Source organism: Scardinius erythrophthalmus (assembly GCF_964197995.2).
Source record: "Scardinius erythrophthalmus genome assembly, chromosome: 8".
NCBI classification, from domain to species: Eukaryota; Metazoa; Chordata; class Actinopteri; order Cypriniformes; family Leuciscidae; genus Scardinius; species Scardinius erythrophthalmus.
Genome location: NC_138228.1, coordinates 9,379,962 through 9,402,589, shown reverse-complemented (window position 1 = coordinate 9,402,589; position 22,628 = coordinate 9,379,962). Strand labels below are relative to the sequence as shown.

Below are 22,628 nucleotides of genomic sequence, written 5' to 3'. Positions count from 1 at the left end.
ATTGGGTTGCCACTTCATGTTCAAACTGGGTCCCAAAGCAAAACCATTTGAGAACCACTGCCATTCCTGCTGGAAAAAAAACCCATCTTAGACCAGCCTAAGCTCTTGCTGGTTTTAAAGGCGTTTTGGCCCTCTTTCAGCTGGAGACCAGTAAAACGGATGAAGACCAGCTTAGTTTAGCCTAGTTTAAACAGGTTTTTCAGCAGAGATAGAAGTTCCATCAATCACTCTGATAAAGACTCAGTATGAAAAAAGGTATTCATCAACCTCTAAGGTGTTTTTGTGTTGTTTTCTTTCCTTCAAACTGATTGCATAAAATCGAAAACATCCTAAGAACATTTTACTGCACTGACTGTAAAAACAAATTAGTAGTCTTTAATATTGGCCTGGATAGCGTAATAAGGCTTTTTCTATCATTTTTCTCCATCTTTTTCTCTCAGGACCACACAGCTGAGCAGTGCAGCTTATAGCGATAGTGAGGATCTAGTAGAGTATGACATGATTCAATATGCAAGGCATTTTCTTTATCTCGAATATTTAGAAATCGCCTAAATATGTGTGTCTCCCCGTGTGCATGTGTGTGTTTTAATTTTTCACGTCAAGGATGTGTTTATTATCGTCCTGTTCCAGCCTGTCCTTTTAACAGTAATTGGAGTGATATTAATTGCTGTGCGGTTGCCGCTTGATGACAGCGCTGGCGATGTGAGTGCGATAGGCTTCCCCCCCCCTCCCTTCGCAAACTAACTGCCAGGAGAATGAGGAAGAGAGGAAGAGGGGGGAGAAACAGCAAGAGAGAGAGAGAAATAAAGAAGGGGGAGCAGGAGAGAGATAGGCCTTCTATCAGTACTGGAGCAGGCGCTGCCTTTATCAGGAGCACGATTGGCAAAAGGGAAACTTTGACCGGTCTGAATTTTTCCCTTATCATCATGACCCCCCCTCACACACCACCCCACATCCCACCACTGGTCTCTCCATCCCCACTAACACCCCCCTGCAGAATGCAGACATGCACTTCTTTCCTTGTTTCTTGTTGTTTTGGCCCCTCCGCATCAGGAGTGGAGTCGCAGGGTGTTTATCCATGCGTTCATTTGGTGTATGTTGCCTCTTTTTCTCATAATCCTCTGGGAGCTGAATGTTCAGTTCTGTGGTAAAAAATTGTTTTGCATTGTTGTCCTTAGCAGAGTTCTGGTGTTACTGACCAGACTGACTTCTTTTTGAGAGGACTGGGCCATTTTCTGATGATGTCACATCCTGTTTTACTCTTTCTTGTGGGCGTTAGGGGATGGAATTGGGTATGCAGTGGCAGCCAAACCCATGATTTCTGCATATTTTTCAGTCATTATGTACGTTTTGTCATTCTGTACTGACAATTTCTCTTGTTTTCTATCTCTGTTTGACCTTTCATATATTGACCTAATGTTTCCTGAAAGTTCTCAGCTGGCAGATTCTCATCCAATGTCATTCTTATCAGTTTGTATAAAGCTTTATTGTATACGCATACACAAAACTCATAGATAAAGAGATAGAGAGAACATAGGCCATAAATAAACAAGTATGCTTATTTATATATTCCTTATCAGTTTTGAAGCTGTAAAACTCACATCTTACCGTGTATGATTTTACACTGGGTACAATTTACTTTGAAATCTGTCTAAAAATGAACAAAAAATCGAATGGATGTGAGCCTTTTAGCGTATTATACATCCATTTAGAATTGTCACTCAAAAATATGGCTGTTATTATTTTTTGGAAAATTCACCATATCATCAAAGGATAGCGCATATCGCATTTCGACACCTTCCACATTTGAATTTGCACGGGTGGTCTATCCGTCCTTTAAAGCATCCATACGTAACATCCGTGGAATATTCTTGCTTGTTATTTGTTAATTGCTTCTGTATCTTTATAGAATATTTTTCAGGGTGGGGTTCTGTTGAATGAATTGATAGGCAGTGGTGAGGCAGAAGTGTCAGGAATGGGTTGATATGGCAAAGCAGCTTTTTAATCTATAACTTGTCCTGCTGCATGATATGCAAAATAAATTATGAAGAAAAAAAATTATCTTCAAAATGACCTTGCTGGCTGGAGGGTTTGATATTTTCCTCTCTGCTTAAAATTCTTGATATGCAAATGGCCGTCACAGTAATCCCTTCTAGCTGGCGGACTGTTGCTCCTTTTTCCCCTTCTCCCCCTCTTTCTTCTCTCTCTCTCTCTCTCTCTCTCTCTCTCTCTCTCTCTCTCTCTCTCTCTCTCTCTCTCTCTCTCTCTCTCTCTCTCTCTCTCTCTCTCTCTCTCTCTCTCTCTCTCTCTCTCTCTCTCTCTCTCTCTCCATCTCGCTTGCTCTTTTAGAGTTTCACAGGATGGAATAGGACCTTGACTAAACTAGCTCCGCATATAACGTTCCTGCTTGGCCAGCATTCCCTCCCCACCAGCATTCCTTATCCACACAAGTTATTCAAATTACTCCAATAAAGCATTATAATGGCAATGATAATAATGATTATTATTATTTACCTGGTGCGGTGGGATTTTATCATATTTAATTATAAGGGATCGGAGGGAGCAGCGTGTGCATATTATCAGTGGCATTTAAATGCTGATAAATTATTTGCGGGTGCTGGAACTGGCATTGATGAGAGGGCTGCAGGGATGCTGATAGGTGCGGAGGTGTTGGCCAGGTTTTACAGCGTCAGCAGAGAAGCAGGAAAATCTGCATAGACCTCCTGAAGAGTCCTGAGCGCTGGAAAATTAAAAACATATCAGCACAGCTCAGAAAGAGTGAGAGAGTGGAACTAAATTGAAATAGAAGTGTATTTGCGGATGTCAGTCCAATGTCATGAAATGTTTGTGCAAATACATACACATATTGGACGTGCTGCTGCATATATTATTTATATATATATATATATATATATATATATATATATATATATATATATTATTTACATATATAATATATATATATATATATATATATATATGAAAAGTTCAGATGCAAAAGCCTCTAAGTGGCATCTGAAACTTTCTTCTAGAATGATCATTTTTATCAAGCTTGTATATTTAAGGTCAGTAATTTTACTTAAATGGCAATGAAAATGACCTATTAATTGTCATTTAAGTGAAATTACTGAACTTAAATATACGAGCTTGATAAAAATGATCATTCTAGAGGAAAATTTCAGATGGCACTTAGAGGCTTTTGCATATAAATAAATTTAAATTCTTACAAAATAGTGATTGTTTTTAAACAGGTTTCCCCGAATACACTCCCTGTCTTCCATTGGTTGGATAAAGATATAGCCTCGCCCCAAACCAGTGTTGCTGTATTAGGCCGTGTGTCGACCAAATTGTTTTCAGCTGGCTGTTTCCAACACTCTTCTGAAAACGTGTTGCGGGTTTCTTTTCAGTTGAGACGCTATATGTGCTATATGATACGGAATATTCACGGAACTGTTACTAGTATCTGATTTCGCAAATAGTTTGTTTCTGTCGAGATCGTTGTACAAGCAGAATGTGACGGTTGGTCGGTGTGGTATTTGTCCCGCCCCTTATCCACTGTGATTGGACGACTGGGTAAAAAGTGACAGTTATAGAGCTGGTAAGTCCCGCCCATCCGTAAAACCCCAAGTGGACCTCTAGGTTGAAAAATCGTCAATGCAAGTGAATGGGAGAAAATAATTATTTTCTGGTCCCGTTTGAATTGTGCCATGAATGTGAACATATGTTGTCTGTGAATTTTTTATTGAATTTTTCATGTTACGAGTTTGACAGTATATGGTCTGATTCTTCGGCTAGCAGTTGTGGAAAAGACATAACGAGAAAGACTACATGTCGCCTATGTGACGTCACCCCACAAAGTTGACTTACCCGTGGTTTTCACCAACTTCAACGATTTTGTCCTCTCCCTGAAAGAAGGCGGTGAAGTGCACCAAAGACACAGCCATGTTTAGCGGGATCCGTGAGCTAGTGTCCGTGTGCGAGTGGTGGTGACGTTTCAAACGCGTCGAAAGCAGCGAAGAGTTGTAGTCCACAAAGTGCTCTCACACAAAGTCTAACCGTATCAAACTTCTACCCGCTAAATTGTAGCATTCTTTACACGAAAAATTATATAAAAAATTCACAGACAACATATGTTCACATTCATGGCAAAATTCAAACGGGACCAGAAAATAATTATTTTCTCCCATTTACTTGCATAGACGATTTTTCAACCCAGAGGTCCAGGGGGATTAGCGGAAGGGGCGGGACTTACCAGCTCTATGAGAGCTTCGTTTTACCCAAAGTTGAACATTTACAACTCTCGGCGACCGGTAGAAAACTCAGAGCACCAGCTTGAAATAGATGCTCAGCGCCTTGAAAAAACACGCCAACCTCTGGGAAAAAAGGTTCACACCAAGGACGATAAAGATAACGCTAAAGATATAGTTCTATAAAGCGTTCTCAATATTAAAGAATAGCAGACGATAACGATAACGGCACAGAGAAACAATATCGTTGGAATCACTTTCAAAATGATTTTATCCAGCTGACGAACGATAAAAACATTGACAGCCAATCAGAATCCATCCTGCTGTAACAAGCTCAAGCCTTTTAAAGTGACAGACAAGCACACGCTTAGAATAAACAAAACTATTGTCCGCTGGTGTGGATGCTAATATAGTTATCTTTAGTTATTTTTATAGTTATTGTTCATAGTGTGCCTGGAGCTTAAGTCTGGGTATCCGTGTTTTGATAGTGCCACAGTGGTTATTTTTTTCACGGTAAAATACTCGCACATCAGCTTTAAATCAGATGAACCTAGAAGTAGAAAACTGAATATTACTGTTCAAACAAGTGAGTTGAATTTAATTGTTATACAGAGTAGCGTGTGGTAGTCCTTGTTAAACATATTTATATTGTTCTCAGGGAGACAAAAGCGCCTGGAGTCTGAGGTTTTATCAGACGTGTCTACAACACCCGACTGCAGGAGTGAAATTCACTGGCGAGTCATTCAATCTCATCCCTGGACCCATTGTTTCGCTGCTGAATGAGGAAGCTTAGATCAGAGCGCTGCAGTGTATGGATATAATATCCAATTGTGCTCAGCATTTCAAAGTTAATTCAAAAGATTCATTCACAAGTTTATTTTGATCTGCTGTCACTCTCAATGGAAGGGCATTGGTGGCACTGATGCTTTGCTAGACCTTTAATGATCTATATCCTGCTGTGCAAAAAAGAATTTCTTGATTTGGTCTATTTTTGTGTCTTTCTCATCATTTCTTGAATGTGTTTTGGGAGCGAAATTTAGTGGAAACCTGAAACCGCTTTGTTGGTACCTGTCCAGACAAATTCAGCTCAGACTAAACATGCTAATAATCTTGACATGCTGTCAGTTATGTGGTTAGTGTGGTTAAGCTGATTTGGGTGCAAAATAAATACTAATCATAAAAAGTCTCCAGTATGTGTACTACTGGCTATTAATCTTCTGCATGCTATAGAAGTTTTTTTTTTATTCTTTAGAAAAATATGCAATAGAGAGAGTACTGTACTAACAAGTTTAATGATGTAACAGCTTAATGGTAAAAAAGGAGCATGATAGCAGGTGTTTTAAGAGAGTGACAGTACATTGTACAGCAGCACCTGGTATTTTGCCAGTGTACCAAACTTTAATGTGTTTTTTTTTTTTTTCTTCATTCCTGTGTCGGCGAGAATGTATCGGCAGTGTAGATATATCAGAAAGACCGCCTGTGAGCTCGATGGTTTTCAGTTATTCTGATTATCTTGCCTTCTTTTGCAATCTTAAATTATTTCTTCCTGAGATCCGGCTGTGGTTGTGCTGCACTATGAGGGACTCGGGCGAAGCTGTTATCTGAGGCTGAGCAGAGCGGGACCAGCGTCAGACCGTTAACATCCATTCTCAATCGCTCTCACTTCCCCACGTTACCCTCTTATCCCAGCACAGCGTGTTCCCCAGATTCCTGACCTGACATGTTGGAGTTGTAAATTATCTGTTTATATTGATTATATATGGGATATTTATCTGCATGCTCAGTTTTTGTTTTTACAATTAAATGTTGCTGTAAAATGTTGTAACATTTTACATTGCTGTCATCTCGCGCTCCCTTTAAGTTTATCTTTAACAACACTAATAATTCAATAACATCTTAAAATCACATCATCGCGAATTATAATTATATGACAACTTTTAGCATTTAAAATTTACTTTATACTTTAGTGATTTATTTCGAATTTCCCTATAGCATTTTAGGTAATACTTTACAATAAGGTTCCATTTGTTAACAGTAGTTACCTACATCATTTAACATGAACTAACAATAAATGAATACTTCTGAAGCATTTATCCGTCTTAATTAATGCTAATTTTGACATATACTAAATTAATACATTGTTCAAGTCCAAAATTGTATCTGTTAAATTATTTAATGGGCCTGATCTATCATGAACTAACAGTGAACAGTGGTATTTTTAAGAAATAACATTTACAAAGATTAATAAATATTGTAACAAATGTATTGTTCATTGTTAGTTAGTTAATGTTAATTGATGCATTAATGTTTAAGTCATCATGAAATCAAAATTGACATTTGATTTATTCATGTTGTTAAAAAAAAAAAAGCTTATGCCCTTGTAATCTTTAATCAAAATAACTTTCCTTCCCACTTGTAGCAACATCTCTTCTCTTCTCTGATGACGTGTTTACTGGCGTGAGGGCGGGACAACCTGTCACTCACACGAGATCACAGCAATTCCTACATTCTTTCTTGTACGTGAAGCCGTTTCATTTGGATATACATCACAACAGAGAAGAAAAGACTTTTGCAACTTCCGTTTCATGTTGACTTTAACTAATGGGACCTTATTGTAAAGTGTTACCAGATTTTAATATCTCCAATTTTTTGGCTATTAGTCATTACATGAAAATAATAATTGGCTTATGTGTAAGGGATAATTCACCCAAAAAATGTCATTATTTACTCAACCTCACGTTTCAAGAATTTCTTTCTTCTGCTGAACACAAAAGAAGATTTTTCAAGAATTATTGAAGAACAGTTGATGTTCCCTATTGACTTCCATAGTATTTTTTTTCCCCCCATACCGTGGAAGTCAACAGGGTCCATCAACTGTTTGGTTACCAACATTCTTCAAAATATCTGCTTTTGTGTTCAGCAGAAGAAACAAACTCATAAAGGTTTGGAACAATTTAAGGGTGAGTAAATGCACCCCTACTACTGGACTAACATGTCTTTAATTTGTTAAGAAACATTACGTTTTCTTCCTCAATTTGGTCATGGCGAACCAGATTGACAAATTGAAAAAACAAATTGATGCATGCTTTTTTTATTGTTGTTTTTTCAAGAATTAAAATATCTGATGGGCTATAATCAATTCAGTTAAAGCTTATTTCATAAATTAACAGTAACAAATGTGTCGTAAAGTTTGGCAGTTTATTTTTTTCTCACTGGTTGAATTTCATTTGTTGCATTATTGCTCTTGGCGCTCATCCCACACACCTGCAGAATGCTGGAACTCAATTGCGCGCAGTAGACTGTGGGACAATCGTCCCACGCTTGTGGTTAAACGGAGCTCAACGGCAGCCTAATGCACGCCACATGAAAACTGTTTAGAACAACCGTCCGTGTGTGAATAAGTGAGCATTTCCCTGTGTCGTGTGTCTCACACAGTGATGATTGACTGTAGGAAGGGGCATTTATCTGTAATTAAGAACATACTCTTCCCTTTCTGTCTGTCACTCTCTTACCCTGTTGATGATTGAGAGGTGTGGGCTTTAATCTAGAGGAGCATTTCTCACTGCCGTCCCCTGCTGCTATCTCCCCAGCTGCTCCATGTGGCCCACGAACTGGCGGCTGCAGACGGGACACTGCCACGCCGATTACCAGCCCTATCAGATGCCTGCGCTTTCCTGCCGCTTCCTGTCTCTCTTTCTCTGCCCCGCATTTCAGTTTGTCCTTCCTCCCTCCTGCCCTATATCTTTCCTCCGCCAGGCCTTGCTTTTTCTATGTGCCACTTGCATCTGTCATTTGTGCCTTGTTTAAATGTGTGAGAAATATTTTATAGCCGCTTGTGAAGAAACGGGCAGCAAAGGGCTGTTTTGCATTGATATTAGATTAAGGGTTGGATAAAATCCAATTAGATTAAATATTTGTTTAGTTTAGTTTAAAGTTTATTTCCTTCAGACTTTTAGTCATTGACAGTTTCCTATTTCAGTCGTTTTTTTAAAATAAAGTAAAAAAAAATTTTTTTAATTCCATTGTATGTGAATTTGTTACAACACACACAGTGTCCTCAAATAGTATTTAGACCGTTTAGCCATGCTTAAAAAAATATTATTATAAAGTATTAAGCCAAATGGCATTTTTGTAATGAAAGATAGCACAAGCACACTTTTAAAGCAAAACATTGGAATTGGTTGCAATTAGTTAAAATGGCTTGAAAAATGTTCATTTAGCATCATTTGTTTGCAGATTCCACTTGTTTATTTGGATATTTTATTTAATGCAGTGATATTCATGCATGTTCACAATGTTCACAATCTCACCCCTGTATTTCAGTGTTATTTCCAATACTTTTCTTTCAGAATCTAAATCCTTACGCCGCTATCATCAAAATGTCCTTTTTTTCCAGCCAGAAGGAGTTGCTAAAGTAGACATGAAATAATTATTGAATTAATTATCAAAGTCACATACCGTACAATTAATTTGATGGCTTTTCCCGGAGTCTTTTCCCCTGTCTATGCAGCGAGAATGTCAAGAAACATTTTCTAATTAATTTATGTGTGATTATCAGGACGAGTTTCTGGAAGGTCCTCACTTTCAATTTGTGAAAGGGTAACGGTGGTGGAAGACAAGGAAAAGCAGTTGAAAACGCGCACACACACAAGATCAGGCCTGCAGTCATACAGAAGATTATAGAGCATCTATATGGTCTCTTAACCAGAAGACAGTCAAATGTGTAAATTAATTAAAATGGCAGCGTTAAGGGTGAGAATTGAACACAAAACTGTTCTCCTAAAGCAACGTATTACCTGTTTAAGCGTCAGTTTAAAAACCCCATGAAATCAAAATTATGTGAGTTAATAGAGATGTCTATTAGCTATGAAGCAAATCTAAATACTTTTCTAAGCTAAAATCCTTTTTAGCAGATAAATACGCATTTAAAATGTACATTGTTCCACGTGAAGGAAAATGGACCACAAAAACTGATGACTCATTTTCCACTACACAGATTTTTGTCCAATATAAAGCTCTCCAAAAACTAATGTCTCTGTAGCAAATCATAGTTTATGACTGTGAAGTAACTAAACTTTAGTTTCTGACCCCTTAAAATACAGGATTTGTCCACTTTAGCCTGCTTTAGGTAGGCTAAAGTTGAATTATCTTGCATGATTCATTGCACAACGGTTTGTTCTGCTGTCTCTTACAGTAGTTATCCTCTTGGTTCCTTGCATCTGGTTAAATTATCTTGGTCAAACATTAGATTTAAATATATGCCCATCAGACCTGCATTTCCCTCATTTCTATTATAAACCCTTTCCAGCACTTGGAATGTAACATACTACTGAAAGTCTTTCTTTGTCTCTCCAGGCGTGTGTCTTCAAAGCCACATATTTGCAGCAGTGTGCAACGTTTTCTATTTGAGCATAGTTCATCTTCCCTACCCCTTTGCATATTTGCTGTTTGGCATCAGCTCTTCTCCAGGCCTTGTGTTGGTCAGATAAAAGTTCAGAAGTACAGTTAAGAGAAATTAGTTGTGTAAACAGTAGTAAATGTCAATGATAAAGTTCTGTTGAAGCTCATCTGATGAGAGTGGCGAACGCAGGTGTCTTATCTCTACCCAGCAAAATAAGGGTAAAATGGAAATGATGCCGTGCTGAATATACGATGCCTATCCCAGAAATTTGTATCTTCTCAACCGAACTCTTTGACCGACGGACGCTTGGGTGAGTTATCAGGGACTGTGTGAGTGTGTGTGTGTGTGTGTGTTGATCACTGCTGATGAACTACAGAATAGCCACTAGTGTTACACTCATGCTCGCTGACAAACACGCTTACACACTCTATTTTCACTCTTTATGGGTTAGGAAAGTGTGGGATTTGTCATTCAGCAGAGGTTAAACCCCACCTATTAGCGTAGGGTCGGAGTGTGGCTCCGATAAAGATTTCCTGTTGTACTGTGTCAAAAAATCAATGGCTGTGGAGCGATCTGCTCATTTGATATCAACAATAGTCTTTTTAAAAATCAATTAGTCCTGATAGAGAAGCCCAAAGAGCTACGGAAACCCTGAATAGGGCCCGACTGGATAACTACATGCTCTTTTTAGCCAATAAAGAGGAGTCACTGGAGCTTTAAAAGATGAACTCACTCAATGTTGCTGTTATGAGAATATGAGGTTGATTGTTTGTTTTTGTCTGATAAGGTTAAAGCCAAAAGGAATATTAAGCATGAGGCCGTTACCTGTCAAATATCAAAATATATTGAGAGGAGAATTCACTAAGAATGAATAGTGTTGGTTAATCCCATGCATTGTTTTTAGGGATGCATTGATGTTTAAATCCTGGTGGATACCATCAATATTAAATAGGTCAATAATTTCTTGTGTCATGTCTAATTATTGATAATTGGCTGATATTAAAATTCTATACTGTTTTGTCTAAAAAAATAACTTAAATCAATCATTTTAAATGCTACTAGTGAATTAAGGTATCATAACATTACAATGTACACCTCGAAAAATTAATATTCATGTTCAGATTTTCTAAATATTACATTAATTCAGTAGTGATTTTTAAAGATTTAAGTGAGTATTAGATGACGGCAAAGGCGACCTAAATGTAAAAACAGGGAAATGACACATGCACAATTAGACTAAATATATTGAATATTGTCCTTTACTAAAATGGCACCGATGTACTATGCATTCCTAGTTGTTTTAGCATAATGGTAGTAATAATGCCGCAGGTAATGATTGCAACATGGGTGGAAAATCTGGGATGTTTGCGTGATGGAATTCTGCAACTGTTTATTCAATTCCCCTCTATGTGTGTGTGTGTGTGTGTGTGTCTGGGTTTTATATATACTACTCCAAGAGGAAAAAGTTAAAGCCACAGCCCATCAGTAACTCTTTTCCACTGAATTCTGTTTCTGTCTCTTTTCTGGCAGTTTGAGCTTTTTTATAATCAGTATTGTTCTAAACATGACTCACCATAACCCTGACTGCCAGCTTCACTCAAAATATATGGGATCAACAACCCCGTCATGCAAATGATGTAAGAAGTAAAACACAAACAGGTTCATAATAGTTTGTTTTAAGAATTTTGAATCCCACAGAGTTTTTTGGTTGGGTTTCCTTAAAGGGTTAGTTCACCCAAAAATGTAAATTACTCACCCTCATGTCATTCCAAACCCATGAGACTTTCATTCATCTTAGGAACACAAATGATCTTTTTGATGAAATCTGAGAGCTTTCTGTCCCTCCGTTGACAGCTACACAACAACCACTTTGACGCTTCAAAAAGTTCATAAAGAGATCGTCAAACTAATTGGCTTAGTCCAAATTTTCTGAAGAGACTCAATCGCTTTATGATGAACAGATTTAGTTTAGGCTTTTATTCACATATAAACATTGATCAGTGAACATAAACTTACATTGGTTCTTGCGGAAGCTCAGACGGCTGCTTAACACGAGAATGAACCTCACTGGTTCTCGCACGTCAAGCAAACACGCTTGAGCTTCTGTTTATCATAACTGATATGTGTGAGATGATGAATGTTTTTATATGTGAGTAAAAGCCTACATTCAATCTGTTCATCATATAAAGCTATATTGTTTCTTAAGAAAATTTGGACTTAACCGCTCAATTTATATGGATTTATGATTTCTTTATGAACTTTTTGAAGTAGCTTTCAACGGAGGGACAGAAAGCTCTCAGACTTCATAAAAAAGATCTTCATTTGTGTTCCGAAGACTTACGAAAGTCTTACAGGTTTGTTACGACATGAGGGTGAGTAATTAATGACAGAATTTTTATTTTTGGGTGAACTATCCCTTTAAGCTAAGGTGAATCCCCTTTAAAAGGAAGTGTGTGGCTGTGATAACTGTGAGTACGACTAGTTGCTCAACTCCCACCATTGAGTGATTTGTGTCGCCTTCAGGGTGTTTACCACACTGCTGCTCGAGAACTGCTCTTTTCCTTCTTGTATGTGATGCAGCTGAATTCATCCTTTTTTCTTTCTTTCTTTTTTTCTTTCTTTCTTTCTTTCTTTCTTTCTTTCTTTCTTTCTTTCTTTCTTTCTTTCTTTCTTTCTTTCTTTCTTTCTTTCTTTCTTTCTTTCTTTCTTTCTTTCTTTCTTTCTTTCTTTCTTTCTTTCTTTCTTTCTTTCTTTCTTTCTTTCTTTCTTTCTTTCTTTCTTTCTTTCTTTCTTTCTTTCTTTCTTTCTGTCTGTGTTTTGTCTGATGGTGTTGTGTTAATGATGGGGTGATTTTCTTTTTTATATTGCACACACTGGCCGCTTTGGTGTCTGCGGAGGCAGTCATATTGATAAGGCGCTGTGTGGACACTGCCAGTGTGTAGAGCTATTGATAAGAGCTGTGTGGACTCATCGCTATCGATAAGAGTGGCGTATATTTTTGGGAACCAGTCACGCAGAGCTATCGATAAGGTTGATGGGGGTTATTGTAGGGAAGTTGCTATGGCCTAACACAAGGGCAGCGTCACAATTGTGTCAGTGTATTGTGTGGGAAAATGGTAGGGTTTTAAAGATAAGACGACTTGGTCTAGACTCGAGAGAAGCCGTTTGGGTTGTTCTCGTAAATTGTAAATTGTCCAGCAGAGGCCTTGAGAACAATTAGCTTGATGGAAAGTTCAACACAAGTTAAAGTTAAAGTTACACAGAACTGTTTACTTAAAGTCACCATGAAATAAAAATGGACAATTCATATTTTGGAATAATTCAGTATTTATTTACAAGAAGCCATTTTAAATGGCTTCTTGTACAAGAAAGAGTGTAGGGCGGGAGTTGACTTTGTCCATTGGGAATTGATTGGATGGATGAATTGTTGTGGTTTGCTATTGGTCAATCTCATGTGACTGACAGGTTGTCCCGCCCTCATGCCACGTCATCAGAGAAGAGAAGCGATGTCGCTGAAAGGGGGAGGGGAAGTTAGTTAGATCAAAGATAAATAGGGCACAGTAATTTTTTGAAGACAATGATGTTTACGAATAAATCATTTACAATAAAAACTGAATTATTCCAACAAAAAAACGATATATATTTATTTATTATTTTATGTATAGCATTTAATATTACCATGAATAATTTTCATGTATTGTTAAAACTTATAATACTTATTGTTAATGTCAAATTATATAATAATTATTATTATCAGTAGAAGTAGTATGTATTATTAATTAATTAATATATTTTATTGGATATATTTGTCTTAATTTTTACACTTCTTTTTAAAGTTTTGTCTATAACTTTTTTTTTTGCCATTGCTTTACAGTAATTTTGTATAGATTCTATTGAGAATCACTTTTCAAAGTAAAAGAAATGGCAAAAACATCTGGTGTTGAGAAAAAGCGAGAATTTAAAGGGTCTTAAAATCGTATTTTTTTGTTTGTTTATTTTGTCAACCTGGACCTTTTTCCGTTTGATTCACTAATTCAGACTGAGAATTTTGAGATTTTACTCTTGACAATCTACCTGTTGGCAGTCACCATCTGCTGAGCACAGATGGTGTAGGAATTGCTTATGTAGGAATTATGCCAGTGATATATTGGTAATAAGGTCTGCTGCAGTGATAAGATTGGGTCATGTGAGAGGTCAGGGTGGGTACTGATGCTGGGTTTAGATTAGAAGACATGCAGTAGATAGGAGTCATTGACTCTGTGCTGCGGATGTATGACACTGGACTTCAGACCGCTGATAGAGGCCCAGCCTCTCATTAATAATGAACCAAACCCACCACTGACTGATTTATAACTAATCATTTAATACTTCCTTTTAGACAAGGCTTTTTCCTGCATTGAAAATATTTTGACGGCACCTAAAATTAATCTTTGTCCCGCCAAAGATATATTTGATCATTTTAATGTGATGATACCTGCTGTTCTGCTGCACTGGTACCCTCTGAAAACCGGCTGCTTTTAAACGGTCCCGTGAGTGTTTGCATAAGTGCTCTGTGAAGAGTGTCAAAGGTTTCGATTTACAACGTGTTTTTGCAGCATTGAGCGTTGTAGAAAATTACACACAAACATATCTGTTTAATGCGTGAATGCAATGGCAAATCAGATGTGTTAGTCAGAACACCACTCAAAACGGCTGAGTTTTTTGTTCGGGATGAGATCTGCACGCTCACATTCACAAATCTTTTCATTATAACCAACAAAGTATAAATGTTGTCAAATGTTAGTGCACAGAATAGGCCGTTTCATTGATTATGACGAGAGTTTTCGCAAGAGTGCAGCTTTGTGTACTCACAGCTTCAGTGAGTGTAATGGCAGCGATCTTTGCTCACTTTCTGTATGATATATTTTCATGCTGCTAACTATACATAGCAAAGGATTGACAACTGTATTTAAATGTGCGATTGACACCGATTGACAGTGATAAGCATAGCAATGGATGGAACAAAACAATCTGATACTATGTCAAATGAGTGTAAATGGAAAATGATAGACCTGCCACTTTTTCGTAATGTTACTTTCATTTTATTACTTTTTTTTTTTTAAATCTGTCACTCAGTGATTTTTTACAACTAAATTTACAGATTTTTAAGTATAAAACAGTTCTAGGCATTTTGTTTTATGATCTGTCCTGACGGTGAACATATTTTATTTTATGAATAAACATATTGCAAATCTTACAAACTAGAGAACATGTGTGTACTGTGTGTGTGTGGATGACTGTGTTCGAGACCATTTTTGACTCAGGAAAAACCCTATTTTCTGGTAAGTCTCTTTCTCACTCAGTGACGTGTTTCTGTCCAGCATCTGTCCCATTCCACCTATGTACCCCTCTCCCTCGCTCCTGTTGCCCTCTCTCTCCCTCACGCCCTCCCCCGCTCCACGTCTTGGCTGTGGGAAAGCCATTTTATCAGCGTCTGTCTGTTGTTCTCTGGTGGGGATAGATACAGAGAAGATAGATGAGTGTTTTGACATGGAGAGTGTTAGACAAACACTCTTATCGGTCCCAGCACTTTAGCCCGACCCCCAAAAGCGAGGCTGTTGGGGGGGGGGGGGCTAAAGGGAGGGGGTAGTTAAACAGAGCTGTACTGGGATGAAGATGCTGGAATGGACTGTAGCACCACCACAGGTCGGCCTCTCCAGCGACTCTACTTTTAGAGTTACCAACTGTAGAGGGGACGTGTGCGGAAGAGCTTTTCTAATAAATGTATATTGTAAAACATAAATGAGTGAACGGTTGGGTGTTGTGTCAGCTTTGTCATAGGCTATCTCTATTTGTGGAGCCTGTGTTTGTTCCTGTGTTAGGCCTGTGTTTGTGACTCACCAAAGCCTTGACTCCCATCACACTGCACTTATCTCTAATAGGAAGTACAGAAGTTGTCCCTGTTTTGGGCCAGTGTCACTGCTCAGTGAGCGCCAAACTCCCCCTAGTGGTACTAGACTTGGTAATCTGTTTTTAAAATGATGCTAAGAATAAAGACTGAAATAGAAATGGTTTGCTAAGGTGTTCTGAGTGTTTTTTTGCACATTGCTATGTGATTGCTAGGTTGTTGCTTGCTGGCTCAACGAAGTCTAAAGTGCCTCCATGTCTCTGGTATTCTGGTTCCTAGATATGACTCGGATCTTTTTCACCTGTATTATTATTTATTTATTATTCTTTCAATTATTATTTATCATATTATGTTATTGAATTAAAAATAAAGACATTATCTAACTCACTGAAAGTTAAACTTCAAATTGAATAACACTGTTAAATGTTATCTCCTTTTTTCATGCTGTACATTATACATTTGTGATGCCTATTGGTTTTTAGTGTTTTATTTGTTATTTATTTAGACAAAATTTTAACGGTGACCATTTGTCGGTTATCGTCCATAACATGAAAATAATTATCAGCTTATCAGCTGGAATTTTAATATCGATGCTTCCCTACTTAAAGGGATAGTGCACTCAAAAATGAAAATGTTCTCATCATTTACTCATTTTCATTTTTGGGTGAACTATTCTTTTAAGTGTGAGCAATAGCTATCACTTTAGCGATCAAAAAAAAAAAACGAACACTCCTCTTTTTAATTGCTGTGCTGATATATATATACACTCTTTCTCCCACTGTGTTTAAACAGATGATCTTATGCTAAGCGGCAGTGCTGATGACTTCAAGGTCCTGGCCCTCAGGGACCTGTCAGGTGACACCGTGTGGGGTCCGTTTTCTGGCAGCATCCAATCAGGAGAGGCCGCAGACGGACCTGCCAATGAGGTAAGGGTGAGGGGTCAGCGATCGTGTCATGAGGATATTTGGTTGAGATTCCTATCCCACCTCATTACTCTAACATTACAGTTAGAAACAAATAACATGTTATTACCATATTGGAGTTGGTAATATCAGTGTTTTTGGACACGTTACCACACACTGTAGCCTTGTGTTGTATTAGAGTATCAGTCATGTGCTGTAGGTCCATCTGATGATCATGTGATGTGAGCTCTGGGAGAGGTTTCCTGGCTCTCAAACATTTTAAAGATAACACAGACCCGTACACACTTACACACAGGCAAAGTTCCTCGCTTGGCTGATTTCCATAGAAGATGGATGCATACAAAATGTTGCATGTTTCAAAACTGGTTTGATTCAAGAGTAGGTAGTCAGTAAAATGTATTGTGTATTAAGTAAAACAGGAATGAATTTATCATTCACCCCCCTTGGCGCTAACCTATTAAATTGAGGATGAATGAGCAGACGGCTGCTTTGCACTGATTCAAAGTGAGGAGTAATCCACGGGAGTATGGGTGTATGCAAATGGAAGTGCAGGTTTTGAGCGAGTGTCATCTTTATTCCCCTGAACTGCGCTCGGCCGTCCCTGCGCGTGATTGGCTAGACCCCCCAACCCCACCCCCCAGACGGACGCTTCTCTTTTATCTCAGTATGGCGCCATCCTCTTGGACAACAAACCCCAGTGATTGATTTCTACTTGATAGGCTCTCATTTCTAAGATTTCATTTATTATGAGAATTTCTAAGGCCGTGCACCCCGCGCTCCCTCCCCTCCCTGCACCTTTCCTTCACCTCCTCCTAATCTCTCTCCCTTCCTCTTTTTTTTCTCTCTCTCTCTTTTTACAAAAAAAAAATCTCGTTATCGAGGCAGGGCTTTGTTGATGATTTTCGGCTCAGAACTTTCACATTCGCATTCTATCGCGTTTGCTCTCGCTCCGCTATCACTTCGTTGAAGGAGTGTGTATCTGGCAAGAGATAGTGTGTCGAATCGCACATTCCTACGGCATCTCTCGCCGTCCCTCCACATCCTCCTGAGTCTGGAGCTGCTGGGGTCACTGGGTGTCAGGGTCCGTCCTGTCACGACTGTACTTGTGTATTTCTCCGTCTCCCTGTCCTAGAGTTTAATCTGAGACACTGTGAGACATGAAATGGGTTGGGTTACAGCAAAGTGTGCTATTTGTAAATGAGTTAAAGTCAAGCGTGATATTGTATTTCTTACAAGATTGCACTATCATACTAGGGGCATGCGATATTGACATGAGATGATATCAATTTTACCAATAACGATAATTAGACAATATTTTGCTGAGTGCATTTATTGCTAACTTGGTACCTTGGCAGGTTTAGGACTGCTGTAGACTGTACGTTTTTGATATTCTTCATATTCTGTGTGGTGGTCAGTTTGCAGAAATGCAGTGGACAGAAACTAACTTTTGCAATTTGCACTCTTTGTGTGATATTAACTGTATTAAATGATATAAATATAAAAGACATACAGTTATTTTTGCTCCCTTATCTTGAATTTTGAGGGCATTCTTAATGCATTTTAATAGACTAAATCACATAGTGAAAGCGTGGACTCTAAATGCACAAGTGCACTAGTGTATAGTGTATGCGTGCACTCTCTAGGTGTGTTTTTGTAAAGTGATGGAAGCACTCAATAATGTCAGATCACACATCGTTAAAACAACAATTACGATATTACCGAAGACGATATGTATCGCACACCCCTATTTCACACGGAATTGTATTGGTTTTGGCCATTCAAGAATACATCTAATTCACATCTAATTTGTTTATTTTTACCGTGTCCATGATGAATTCATAGGCATTAAGATGTTTAGAGAAGCTTCTCTTTACATTTTGTGTAAAACGTCCTGTTTTAACAGGTCACCTTATCACTTTGAGCTGTCTGTTTAATGTAAATCTTTAATTTGCATATTTACGAAACGGCCAAAACATTGTATCTATTTGAATATGTCATTGATAGCTCAAAGACTGAAAAAGCTTATATGAACGATTGTCTCTTTGTGTTCAGGTGTCTTCATTCAGTTTCCTGATTTCATAAAGTGTTATGAGCTGTTTTAACAAGAGTTGTTTTGGATAAGTGACAGTTTCCATACAGATCCGTTATTGCCGTTACATAAGGTTTTTTTGTGAAATAGCAGTTATGCACGCACCTGTGTTTTAATAGACATGTAATTAATGTTTGGCAGGACTTTTTTTTTTTTTATCAAAACATCTTTACTAAATATTATCAGATTTATGGATAATATAAATATAATATGTATTTTTATACAATATTATGCATATTATATAGTGTTATATAGTGTTATAATAATTTAAAATGCTCATCAAGGCTGAATGTATTGGATCAGAAACAGTGTAAACAGGGTCATATTGTGAAATATTATTACAATTTAAAATAACTGTCTATTTTAATGTCTTTTAAAATTACTAAAGCTGAATTTTCCTCAGGCATTACTCAGTCTTCAGTGTCACATGATTCTTCCGAAATCATACAATATACTGATTTAGTGCTCAAGAAACTTATTTTCTATGTTGAAAACCGTTGTGCTGCTTAATATTTTTATGGAAACCATGATACAGATTTTTTTGATGAATAGAAAGATCAAAAGAACACCATTTATTTAAAATCGAAATCGTTTGTAACAATAGTCTTTGATCAATAATGCATCCTTGTTGAATAAAAGTATACATTTCTTTAAAAAAAACACATTTTTGAACGGTAAAAATTTGATATTATAACAATATTTTGCATAGCTTAATGAATTCATATACTGTAAACATGTAAGGACGTATCATTGATGCTGTGATTAGCCTACTATGAGCAGATCTGTCAGTCAGACTTTTGGTGGTTAAAAAAAAACGTTCGCTATAGTTGCAAACAAGTGCAGAACGACTTCCACTACCACGTCGCCATTGTTCTTTCCACTTCGCCTCTCCTGTTATTTCGTGGAACGCCGCCCGAAGGCACGATGGTAGCGGGTAGGGAGTTCAAAGCGTTATCATGCACCGAGCGCCTTTTCATCATGTTTTAGAAACAAGCGTCCCAACTAATCCCCCAATAATCTCTCCAGGAGAACTGCTCAGATAAGCCCCGCCACCCACTGCTCTCCAGCCCACTTTTTTGGGGGGAGCCCCACTTTCCCCCCCTCTCTGCCACCCCACAAAGGACACGTGAAGGTGAGCGCTCTTCATCTTTCTCTTTTTCCTCTCTCGCCCACCCTTCTTTCTCGCACCAAAAGGGTTTGTTTACCCTCATCCCAATCTCTGGTTTATCTACATCTGTCAGTAGAGTGATCTCAGAGAGTTACCCCTCGCTACACATGCTTTTCCCTGAAAGGAATGCATGAATACCCTTAATTATTGGCTCTCTCAATTATCTGCATAATGATAAAAGGGAAAGCAAGTCAAGCTTCAAATGGGAGTCCAATTGAGAGCATCACACATTGGCACCTGTGGACTTCTCTGCTCTCCACTCACAGAAGTGCAGAAATGTAGCGGAATAGGTTGGAACATCAAAAGGAGATATTTAAATAGAAGACTCACAAAAAATGTAAATAAAAATGAGAATTTAACAAAACAGGCATAAAGTGTAAAGAGATTTTACAAAAAATGATTTTGTGTTTAATACAAATTTTAATATTAATAAAATTAGTTTAAAAAAAGAATTCTATTAGATTCATCTTTTTAGAAAAATCAAGTCTCTTTTTAAAAAAATCAAAAATATAAAAAATGTGAAATAATATTACAATTTACAATAACTAAATGAATTTACAATAAATAAAACTAATTTCTTTCTTTTTAAAAATTACTCCAATTTGTGTATGTGTGTATATTTATACATATATACTGTGTGTATGTGATAATATAAATATAGATAGATAGATAGATAGATAGATATACTCCTTTTCTGCAGTATCGATACACCAGCTGCGCGTTCTCGCTCTCTTCTCTCCGACGTCGAATTGACACACACCCGCCTCCTCTCACTCACTCATCTCATTCACTCCGGTTAAATAGTGCTTGTATTGCGCATTATTTTACTCATTCCCGCAGGTTTCGCGCTCACACCTAAAACGTGCGCACCATTGATCTATATAAGTCAACCAAATTGACTTCTTTTTCGTGGCTTATTGCGCTTAAATGGTCATATACATACAAAATGGTCACAATGCCTATCTTGCCGAGTATTCAGGTAAATACAGTCAGTTTTGGAACGAAAAATAGTTGAGAGAAAACACATGTTGTGTAACAGTATATTGGATCTGTGCATAAGCTCTTAAAGTGACAGCAGCCTAATAAATGTTGTAACTTTAATTGTGAGCATTAATCTGTATTTAAACATGTAAAAAAAAAAAGTAAAACAATATTACCCACATTATCAAAAAATTATGAGATAAATGATCTGTATGGTGGTATATATGGCTGTGGTATCAAAAATGGTAATAGGATATTTTTCAAGGTATCATATCGAAGTTGGAAATTCCAGTATCTTGACAACACTAATATATATATATATACATGGACATACACAAAAATACTGATTAATAAAAAAATGTTTTTGTGGGAAGCAACAACACGTACAGTTTGCATCGTCATGTACTTGGATTTGCAGGCTTTACGGTGGAGAAAACGACAGAGAGAGATAGGATGGGTGGGGAGTGGAGAGAGGAAACCTTCCTCTATCTCCGAGCCCGATCACCGGCAGATCAGGAGCCCGCTTTCCAAGAGTGCCTCATTTTCAAATCTCTTATCGCACCTTTTTAAGTATCACAGTTTCCCATTTTTACATGTCATTTGCATGCTGCTCATCTCACCTGGATGCTGTTTTCTTGGAGGGATGTGTAGGCGGAGATGTGCTGCTGTTTGCTTTGGGTTCATACATAGGAATACATGTGCGTAAGTGCTTTCGGTTGTATGTGTGCGAACGAGGCCTGAAAAAAGGGAAAGATGGAGAAAAGGAGAGGGGAAAAAAGGATATGTGTGTGAGAGAGGCGGATGAGAGAAGGTTTCTGATTGTTATCGCCCTTCCTTTTCTTCTCTGTATTTTTGGAGGATTCACACACTGACCTCTTTGTTTGGGACAGTATGAACCCCTTTTTCACCCCCCCCCCACCCCCCTTTTTGGGAAAGAAACCATTTCCTGTGGAAAGGAGATTGAGAGAGGGATAGACAGAGGGATAGGATTGGGAGAAGGGGTTGAAAAAGTGAGAAAGGGATGTGTGGAGAGATATGGAGAGGAATAGATAGCGAGAAGGAGATGGAGACAAAGAGTGTGGCGGAGCATGAAAAGAGGGATATGGACAGATGAGGAGAGGGATAAAGGTGGAGATAGTAGAGAAACAGGAACAGAAGAAGATAACGCTGGAGTAAAAAGCAGAAAAATGAGAAAGACAGGTAGAGAGGACCGGTACTGAAAAAACATACAGTGGGAGAAGAGTTGGTTTTCATTTTAGTCATAGTTTTTCTTTGAATATATCTGTTAAATTTAGTTAATATTTCATTGTATTGTATCCATTTTAGTCCATTGTAATCTGAAGTGGGCCCAGAATGCCTGGTTATGATCATGTTTTATGAATTTTCTGTTTTAGATACTGTTAAGTACATTGCACTAAATAATGTACGTATTAATTACACACTCTGACTAGCTTGTTACTTGGTTCGTTTTAAAAAAAAATGTTTTACAAGTTGTAATATTAACGATATCAGTGATTATTCTCACATATACTACAGTTCAAAATGTTGGGGTCATTACTTTTAATCAGCAAGTAAGCATTAAATTGATCAAGAGTGACAGTAAAGCCATTTATAGTGTTATAAAAGAACTTTCTATAAAAGAATCCTGAAAAAATATATCGCTGTTTCCACAAAAATATTAAGCAGTGCGACTGTTTTGAACATTGATAATAATAAGAAATGTTTCTTGAGCACCAAAACAGCATATTAGAATGATTTCTGGATCATGTGACACTGAAGACTGGAGTAATGATGCTGAAAATTCACGTTTACTGTAAAATATATTCAAATAGAAAACTAGTATTTCAAATTGTAATAATATTTCACAATGTTACTGTATTTTCTTCTCAATTTTATTTTTTGTCATTTTCCTTGAACTATAGTTTGATTAAT

At 37.6% G+C, this 22,628-nt stretch overlaps 1 protein-coding gene across 1 annotated transcript in view; it reads left to right on the top strand.

Annotated features, from left to right (window-relative positions):
* Positions 1–22,628, top strand: part of zfpm1 (zinc finger protein, FOG family member 1) — a 78,320-nt gene that overhangs the window by 44,363 nt on the left and 11,329 nt on the right. The window contains exon 4 of the mRNA XM_081371997.1: positions 16,328–16,461. Within this exon, the coding sequence (XP_081228123.1) occupies positions 16,328–16,461 (134 nt within the window). The remainder of the gene's footprint in view (positions 1–16,327; positions 16,462–22,628) is intronic.